Here is a 10,537-nt window from a genome sequence, read left to right on the forward strand (position 1 = left end):
GTACCCCATTCCAAATATTTAAATAGTGTATTAATTCAGTCCAAAATACATCAATTTAAAGCATGAACAGTCAATTCAAAATATAGGACAAGTAATTCAATTAGTAACAACCAAAGCCCCTCAACCCATAATATAAATCACATAAAATTCCATTCAATTCATGCCACAATGTAAAATTAAAGTTTAAGGAGGAGAAACATTCCTGAAACACACAAGAATTTGAAATCAGTTTGAAGTTTGAAGCTTGGATGATAAATTCTCTATGAAACCCTTAAGTTTTCTTGGTTGGATAGTTAAAGATGAATAAAGTAGAGTTTGATCTTTTAAAACTGAAGGAAAAGGGTCCCTTTTATGTTTATAAGTCGTGGAAAGGGTGAAAAAAACAAAAAGCCCCTCACTCCTAAGTGAAAAAAACAAAACTAGATAAAATTAACACCTTGGCATGGAACGCCGTTATCACGGAGGTTAACCTCCATTCCACGATAATATTGCAGAGGCTAACTTTTGTGGCATGGTGATACCGTAGATGCAAACTGCCTCAGAGTTCCAAAATAACCCCAAACCCTTATCGAAAATTTTGAAACTTTTCCAAATCACTCTTTTTACATCCCTAAACATAATTCAAGTCAAATATCAATATTATGCACGTGGGAAGTTAAAAAATAAAATGATCAAAATTTTGAGGTTCTTATATAATGTCCTATAACAACCGTCTAAACCTTAAAAATTCATAATATTTAATAGTGTAGTAGGTCCAGGCAAGCGCTTCACTGCATTTGTCTTTTGCGGGTCTACATAAATACCTCACCTGAAATAACATGCACCAAAAAGGTAACAGACTCCAATTAAAATTCATACTTACAAAATTTTGCATGCAATTGATGATCTTTGAGGGTCTGCAACACTATTATTAGATAGTTAGCATGCTCCTCCTCACTCTGAGAACAAGTAAGCATGTCATCTATGAAAAAAATGACAAATATCTCCAAATACTTCTGAAAAATCCTATTCATTAAGTCCATAAAAGTTGTAGGAGCATTTATTAGTCCAAAGAAATAACCATAAACTCAAAGTGTCCATACTAAGTTCTAAAAGTGATCTTTGGAATCTCACATTCTCTTACTATAAACTAATGATATCCGATCTAAGATCAGTTTTCAAAAAACAATAGGCTCCTTGAATCTGCTTAGACATATCATCAATTCTATAGATAAGGTACTTGTTCTTTACATTGACCTTGTTTATATGTCTGTAGTCTATACATATTCTAAGAGTACTAATGTTGCCGAAATTATACCTCTAAAAAAGTATAATGCGGTCACTGTCAAATATAGAACCAAACAAAGGTTGGTGTTGAACCCTTAAGGTATAGGATAAATCTCTATCAATGAAACACGTCGATTTTTGGACCTCAGAAAATTTTCTAGAATTTTGATCTCTGGACCCAATACGACTCATGGGTACAAGCCGTATATAGGGGTATGAATGGTATGGTCCAGTCGTATACTGACCAGTGTTGGTTGGTGGGATGGATTTTGGTTACTAGAATGGGTACGACTTAGGGGTACAAGTTGTATTGGTGATTATGGATTGTTTGGTTCCTTAAATTAATCTTAGACTTGGTTAATAAGGTTAGATCTGAGTACAAGTAGCTTACAACGAGTTATAAGCCAGGGTATGAGTCATACCCAGGACTCGTATATTGGACAGTGTTTAAATCTTCCTTGGGTTTAATATGCTAGGGGTACGGATGAAGGGTACAGATCATATGCTTTGTATACGACTTGGTTGGATGACTCATATAATGAACACTATTTGATATAAGGGTTGAGTACAAGATACGAGTGGAGGATACCACTCGTATTGGAAGGGTAAGACTCGTGTGGGGCAGTCGTATCCCTGTGATGGGATTTCGTTCCAACTTAATTGGGGGTATTCTAAACATTTCTCCACTTGTCCTAATAAATTCCCACGACTTCTAACCTTCTTGAAAGTTATTTACCCTATTATTCCATTCATTAACACTTAGAAACTCTTCTAAAATATTCCATAATTCTTTCAAGAGCTTTTGGGCCAGGGAAGCTAGGGTTTCAACTAGAGGATTGATTTGGGGCTTGCCTTGGTGATTTATTTCCATCATCATCATTTTTTAAGACATGTTCTCTTCCCTCATTGTTAATTTTATCTAAAGGCATGGTTTTTTATAAATGTTTCCATGATTTCATTGATTGTATGATTTTTGTTTTCCACTATGAATTGGGGTTTTTGATATTAAATAGTTGGTTATGGTTTTCCATGGTTTCAATTATGCTTTTATATACATTAATGGTGGTTTTTGATAATTGGATTGCATGAGAATGATTTAATAGTAATTGTAATTGTTTTGGGTCATATTATGCCTCTAATGTGTTCGACAAAATGCTTATAAAGATATGTTAATTGCATTGACTACTTTTAATGAAACTCTTGCTTGTCTTAAAACTTGGTAAAGGAATTATGCATGGTTTAAATGGCTTGGAATGGTAAATGGTTAATGGTTATGCTTGAGTGCCAAATAGAATCTCTCAAGTGGTTTAATATGGTAAATGGAAGGGCACTTGAAAGTCTTCTTAAACCTATAAATAGCTGGCTATGGATAATACTTGCAAGTAAGGGTTGGTATGATGATACCAATATCAATGGCCTTGGTTAATAAATGAAAAATGGTTTGTTTATTTAGAAATTGGTTTTAATTGGGCAATAATGTTAGGATGTGTATCAAAACCATGGAAGTTTGAGGTCCCGGGGGACCAAAACTGGAAACTCATATTTTCTAATATGAGGTTGATCTTAGTGACCGTGTGCATGATGTGACACTATATTTTGGGGGATTTACAAGTCATCCCAAGGTTTTCTTCCCTAGTCATGCGGCTATATGTACTGGGGGCCTTTTAACAGGGGGATTTGAACCCTTATAGCTCGTGGGTGGTTTAGGACGGCAAAGCTACACAATCTAGGTAAAGGTTTTAAAGGCATGCTAAGCCTGGTCCCTTTTCCCGGCATGGGTATATATATATATGTATGGTTGTGTGCATATTGTTGGTTTTACTTGGTTTTAGAAATGAAATTATTTTATCCTTACCCTTAGATCATGTTAGCGGTTACTCACTAACCCCGTCTACTGGCGGCTGTATACCCACGCTATGTAGGAACCAACCGTTCTACTCCTCCTACATAGTAATTAACTCGGGATCAGCATTTGGACTGAAGTGGTGAGCTTTCACCCTTTCGAAAGTCTCCATTTAAAGTTATGGATATTTATAGACACTTTAATTTTATTTTATATATTGGTTTTGGCAATAGTAGGGGGCATGTCCCAACTGGATTTCATTACTCTTTTGGTTTGAGGCTTTGTGGTACTTCTATGGGTTGGAATGGTCGGGATCAGTATTGGAGTCGGCCTTAGCATTGGAATATATTGAAAGGGTGATATCATTGGACGAGATTGTTGGTTGTTCCATCCTATTTCATTTTGGGATTAACTATATTATGTTTTGGAACATCTTTGGTTATGGCCTGGTTTATGGCTCTTTTTTTATACGGTTTGGTATGGTTGGATTGTGGGTATGGGATGGTTGTACTAAGTTGGGTCATTCACAATTGTGATCTTATCTTATAGTCTTTATGTGAGCTGTTACACTATCTCATTACATGCTCGAAATTCAGCCAACTTAGGGCAGGCGGCTGAAGGTTGGGTAGGGTAATGGGGGTAGTCTTCTGTCTTAGTACAACTTGGGATGCCCATTATGACAAGGCCTCAGGTGGGTCGAGTCAGTCAAGAACTTGTTAATGTAGTCAAAAAGTGTATAAAGTACATGGGGGATTTTGTAACAATCAATCAATGTGAGACGATTACTCGGATTGTGTTCCCTCTGACTTCCTAACTTCGCAGACTTATCATACTCATCAGACTCTTTTGGTGCCGTGCATACAGAATCTAACAAGTTATGTATCACAAACCATCTCTCAACACCTTTTGGTAAATTCTCTTATCCCTTCTCAATCTCATATTATTGCATTACTAACTCTTGTCCTGGATCCCGGATTAACTATCTCCCCCCAGTTTCAAGTTAATAAGATGAAAGCTGGTAGCTTTAAATTACTGTTGCGATCTTCTTTTCCTAATATCAACCTCTTTCGAATTAGTATCGAATAGAGGTGGGAACTTAGCATCTGCAATTGCTAAGAAAGCAATCAATATGAAGAAAACCATAATATGTGTACAAATACCGATCAATAAAGACTTTGCACTTTCTCTACTTTGTTGTTCTATTAGGGTTCCCACAACCCTAGTTAAGAGGTTTAGCTACTCATATTTGCAAGAACACCCATAGATTTCCTAATGTAAAGCATATGAATAATCTTACAATGAATAAAGAATGAAAACCAGAATCTTAAATTAATGTCAAACCCTAAAAGTCAAGAATAAAAATTCCAAGATCAGAAGTGTATCTTAGAATCAAAAGTATATAATAAGTATCTAGAGTGCATAAGCTAATAACAAAAAATAAATGGGGATATTTATAGTATACATCAGAAAACCTAAAAATCCTAACCAAAACTAAATAGGAAAACTAAGTCGTCACCTACCTACAACCCCACTTATGGGCTGTAGGTACTTCCTACGCACCCTTGGTGGGTTTGTAGGTCGCAGAGGAAAATTTCAGGTTTCATATACCTACTTATGATGGGTACCTACGGAGGTCATAGGTACCACCTAAGCCTCGTAAGTAGGCCTTCATAGGTTAGAGAAAATTTTAATACTTCAGAACCTTTTTCTGCTACTTACGACCCAACCTACGAGAGGCGTAAGTACCACTTATGGCCTGTAGGTGTATCCACAAGTAGTCTTCCAGCTGAAATTCATCAGATTTTTCTTCTCCTCTACTCCAAAACCTATTTTCCTACAAAACCTACACAAAAACACATCACATCTAACAAAACTAACCAAGTACTTGCATAATTTTCGATTTTAAGCATCGAAAGTGCCATGAAACCCTGAAACATCAACACCCTGAGTTAGAATGTTTGCATGTCCTAAGGAAAATAACACATAACAAAGACACTATGATGTTTAATTAAGAGAAACCTAAGGCACCTATGACAGTCAACTCAATTTCAACTCAAAAAACTTTTACCCCTCCTATTTCCAACTTTTGAAAACCACTACATGGATACATGTAGCAAATAGTATAATACCCTATCTCCAAATTTTGAAAACTACAACATGGATAGATGTAGCATAATAGTATGACTCAAAGGTATCAAGTAATGACATTACATTAGCAACAAATAACCAAACAATATGCAATTTATACTACGTGAATAGATAAGTAGTTTGCAGAGCAATCCTTGTATCCTCGTAGAAAAAAAGTCCCAACTCTCACAGTATCATCATGCATGTCAATGCAAAGGACTATATCAAGACAATCACACTCACAAAAGAAGTTCCAATCAATGGGCATGTAATACCATAGGTTCGCCCTTACATTCTATACCTTAGTTTTTTGAACAGTTGGACTAGGATCACTATAGGACTTTACTCAGCTTATAATGTAGGCTTGGGGGCAGGTATGGTATATTTGGGATATAGTAACTACCCGCCTTGACACTACACTTACAATTTGGCTCCAATTCTCAACAATTCCATTTTTATTTCTCATTTTTTCTCCTTTATTGGTTTTTTGAACTGGGTGTGGTTGTCTCCTTTCTTTTTATTTATTCATTTTTTCTCTTTTTTTTTCTACCGTACACAACCTTACTTTCTTATCATTCTATTTTACACCCTTCTGCATACCCATCTTTAAATACACACCCTATGATAGCCACCCTCAACTTAGATGATTGTCTTGAGTTGAGGTGCACAATGTCTACGGAGGGACCAGGGCTAAAATGGGTTTATTGTAATCAATTGGGAAGGTGAAAAGGTGAAAACAAGAAAATAGGTCAATGTAGGGTTAAATCAGGGATCAAGGGATACCTTTTCACATTTGGATGGCTATGTAGGCTAAGAGTGGACTAAGTAAAAAACAATCTATGATTATGTCCTAACCAACTATCTTACAATATAGGAAAGGCTAACTAGGCATCTTCTGGATTAAATGCACACAGAGAACTAGGTAAGTACATCACACAGACATGGTACAAGGTTATATCACCAGCTACTACCTATCCAGTTCATGCAATGCTAAGCTTTGATTAGATTATACCTAATATTAATGCCATAAAAAGATTCACATAATGGTCACACATACATTTACATCACACAATTCACTGAATTAAATTTTTAGGAGGGATATCATTATCATTTTTTCAAACACTTAAAAAACATAAATCAAAATAATTAGAACATGTCAACTACACTTAGGTTCCTTATATTTCTCCTAATTAATCATAAGCAAAATAAAAAATAAAATAATATAATACAACCTAATTATGCTGTCTCTACTAGAAACATACTTTGAGAAAAAGAGACACGACAACAACAATCCCAAGAGGACATCTAGACCCACAAATAGCCCCACCCCCATTGAATAGGCATGTATTGTCCCTAATGCATTAGGTAACCACAAAGTAAGAGAGTTAGTGACATACCCATGACACCTTAGGTGCATAGATCTGACATTAATTACACTAACATAAATTATCATAAATTTAGAAATAATATGATACCTTGGGTTGCCTCCCAAGCAGCGACTGATTTAACTCTGCTACACGACGTGGGTATATTGATTACTCAGAGTTCATCTAGGTAACCATAGGATTGTCTTCCATGGTCATCAATATAGTTTATTACCAAAACCAATCTCATGCCAGTTGGCTGCTTCATAGTTCTATGAACATTGAACGTGACTTTTGTATTACTCAGCCTGAACTTAAGCTCAGCTCTTTTCATATCCACCAATACTCTACTCGTTGCTAAAAATAGTCTCCCTAGAATTATGGGCATCTCAAAATCAACCTCATAATTTATGACAACAAAATCGGCCAAAAATATGAAGTTGTCCACCTTTACCAAAACATCAAATGATATGCCTATGGGCTTTTTCACTATACGATATACCATCAATAACTGCATCATCACTGGTTTAGGAGGTTTCAAGCCTAATTGCTTGAATACTGCCAGAAATATCAAGTTAATGCTTGCACCCAAGTCACACAAAGCCTTGGAAAATCTAGATGTCCCAATAGTACAAGTAATAGTGAAAGCTCCAGGATCACTTTTCTTTTGCACAAGGGATCGAGATGTAATTATACTGTAATTATGCAAACCACCAACAACCTCATAACTGATATTTCTTTTCTTTATAACCTAGTCCTTCACAAATTTAGCATAGCCAGGCATCTGCTCAAGGGCTTTAAGATGATGGATGTTCACACTCAATTCATTCAGCATAGCAATAAGCTTTTTATACTTCCTTTCTTCTTTTTTCTATTTCAATCTTTAAGGAAAAGGTGGGGGATTTTGTGTAATAGACTTCAAGACTGGGCTGACCTCTTTACATTTACCTTTATCCTTCTCAGCTCATTTTTATACCCGCATCAATTTCTATGACATCTCACCGTTAGATACTAACTTTTTTATTTATTCTTCGAGTGCATCATCAATATCAACAATATCATTCCTTACCTTATTAACTACATGCATAGGTGGGTCAATAGTAGCCTTACCAATCTGAGTAGTGATGGATAGGTAGTGATTGTCGTTCTTTAGATTTTAAATAGTGTTGATTGAAAGAGTGATCAATTGATGCCGATTCAAAGTAACCGACATTTGAACAAACTACTGCTCAAGATGCTTAATTGCTATAGCATGCAGTTTGACTTTCTAGCTTTGTCTCAATATATCTACCTTAATCTCCTTAACAAAACTCTCTTAGATCTCTTGAACCTTCACCAACTTAGCTAGCAATGCTTTCAGCCTAGAATCAGCATCACGGTTCCTTAGTGGAACATATACACCACTATTCTCCGTATAATCATCCTTCTTTTGCCAATCACCATCTTGCTCTCTGATCCTATCCATATAACTGTCCTGATAATAGTTCTGACCTTGATTATCTTACTTTGAGTTCCAAGTTACTTGACCAGACCCTTAGTCCTTCCCTTAGAAATATTCCATCTCTCTATCCAGGTACTTCACTTTCTTCTCAATGTTAGACTCAGACTTCCTAGAAGATTTACTTTGTATGCCCACAATATTCACTTTGTTTGCTTCGATGGTTGCAAACTTCTTGGTAAGCACCCCAACCTTATTCCTAAAATGTGCTACCTCTTGAGCCACTGTATCATCTGGGGTTCTCTTCTCACTAGAAGCACCAATAAAATAAGTACTAACTCCTTTTTCTACCTCCCAAGTATGCCATCCTCTGTTGGTTTTAGAGACTTGATATAGGATTTCTTAGCTATCTCCTAACAAAGACTCATTAAAGTCACATATGTAATACTATTAGCAATAGTCGTAGTGTTTGCATTCAAGGATTTATAGAATATCTCAAGCAAATTTCTCTCTGAAATCCTGTGATTAGTCATATTTACCAACTTCTTCTTGAACCTTAACCTAGCCTTGTACAATGCCTCAAAATTCAACTATATGAAATTTATATCTCATCTTTCAATTCCATCATTTTACAAGGCATGAAAAAAATCAAGAACTACGTCCTCAACTCATTCCAAGTGGTGATGGACCCACGTGGTAATTCTCCTAACCACAACATCGCTTCATCTATAAGAGAGAATGGGAACAACTTGAGTCTCAAAGCTTTCTGACTCACCCCAGTAGATTATAGAATGTGTAAATCCCATGAAATTCCTAATGTGCATGTTTGCATCATCAGCCGGTAAACTAGCAAATACACCTTTCAAATTGATCAACTAAATCATTGCACTCGTAATGTCAATATTCATTCCTTAGGGAAGCTTAGTAGGAATGATGGCTCCTGAATCAATTGGTTCACCATATCCCAAATTTTCTTTTAGATCATCATAAATTGGTAAGTACTGATAAGCGGGGATGGGGGGGGGGGGGGCGGTTACTGAACTCTTTTACTTCTTGCTCTTTTGCATTTGAGTACTGCTCGATGCTTTTTCTCCTGTATTACTTTTTCCTTTTGAGTAGCACACAAGGCATTGGCTAAGATCGTATTCTCTTAAGCTAATTACCAAGTAGTAGTATGTGCGACTATCTCATGAACACCATATAGAGGTAGTGGATTCAAGGCATTAGGGTCATCTTGAACCTCCTTGTGAAGAGATTTGTGCTCATGCTCTGACATCCTACAATTATATTATAGGGTCCGTTCAAGCTCTGAATCAAGTGGGATTAAGGGATTGCCTTGACTTTAAGTACTAGGCATACATCGATGTGCACCTTAGGAATAACAGAATATTAGAAACCAATAACCTCAACAGACTCAATCAATAAATCAATTACCATATTCCCCAAAAATGGTGTCAAAATTTGATGTCACCCAAATTATACCTCCAAGAAAGTATAATGCGATTGCTGTCAAATATAAAACCCAACAAAGGTTGGGGTCGAACCCATAGGGAATAGGATGAATCTCTATCAAGAACTTGCTGATATAGCCAGAAAGTATAGAAAATACATGGAAGATTTTGTAAAAATTAGTAGTAGTAACAATGCTTGAACACTTTAGGTTAAAATCAATATGTGATGATCACTAGGATCATGTTACCCCTGACTTCCGAACTCCACAAACTTATCATGCTCGTCAGACTCTTTCAGTGCCTTGCATGTATAATCTAACAAGTTATGTATCACCAATTATCTCTAAACACCTTTTGGTGAATTTTACTCGTCTTCTTTCGGTCTTAGAGTGTTGAATTACGAACCCTTGTCCTAGATCCCCGATTAGCTATCCCCTCTCAATCTTATGTTAATTAGATAAAGGTTGGTAGCTTTAAATTACTATTGTGATCTTTATTTCCTAATATCAACCTCTCTCTCGAGTTAGTATAGAATATAAGCGAGATCTTAGAATTTTCGGTCACTAAGAAAGTAATCAATACTAAGGAAACCATAATACATGCACAAAGATCGATCAAGAAAGACTTTGCACTTTCTCTACTTCATTATTCCATTAGGGTTCCCACAACCCTAGTTAAGAGGTTTATCCACTCATGTTTTCAAGAACACCCATAGAATTCCTAATTGAAAGCATATGAATAATCTCACAATGAATTAAGAATGAAAAGCCAAAATCTCAAATTAATATCATACCTTAAAGGTCAAGGACAAGAATTCCAAGATCAAAAGTGTATCTCAGAATCAAAACTATGCAATAAATATCTAGTGCGTATACTAATAAAAAAACATCAATGGGGTCTTTAGAGGATACATTAGAAATTCTAAACATCCTAACCAAAATTAAATAGGAAAACTAAGTTGGCACCTACCTATGACCCTAGTTACGGGCCGTTGGTACTACCTACGCACCCTAGGTGGGTTTATAGTCAGTCTTCAGATACCTACTTA

The 10,537-nt window shown here is 36.0% G+C and overlaps 1 protein-coding gene across 1 annotated transcript; it reads right to left on the minus strand.

Annotated features, from left to right (window-relative positions):
- Nucleotides 1–6,775: 6,775 nt before the first annotated feature.
- Nucleotides 6,776–8,065, minus strand: LOC107846320. The gene is made up of 2 exons (XM_016690740.2): nt 7,931–8,065; nt 6,776–7,351 (listed from the first exon to the last, which is right to left on the minus strand). The coding sequence occupies exons 1-2, from the start codon at nt 8,063–8,065 to the stop codon at nt 6,776–6,778; spliced, it is 711 nt and encodes a 236-aa protein (XP_016546226.2).
- Nucleotides 8,066–10,537: the final 2,472 nt, after the last annotated feature.

The sequence above is a fragment of the Capsicum annuum genome, chromosome 11 (genome assembly GCF_002878395.1).
Source record: "Capsicum annuum cultivar UCD-10X-F1 chromosome 11, UCD10Xv1.1, whole genome shotgun sequence".
NCBI classification, from domain to species: Eukaryota; Viridiplantae; Streptophyta; class Magnoliopsida; order Solanales; family Solanaceae; genus Capsicum; species Capsicum annuum.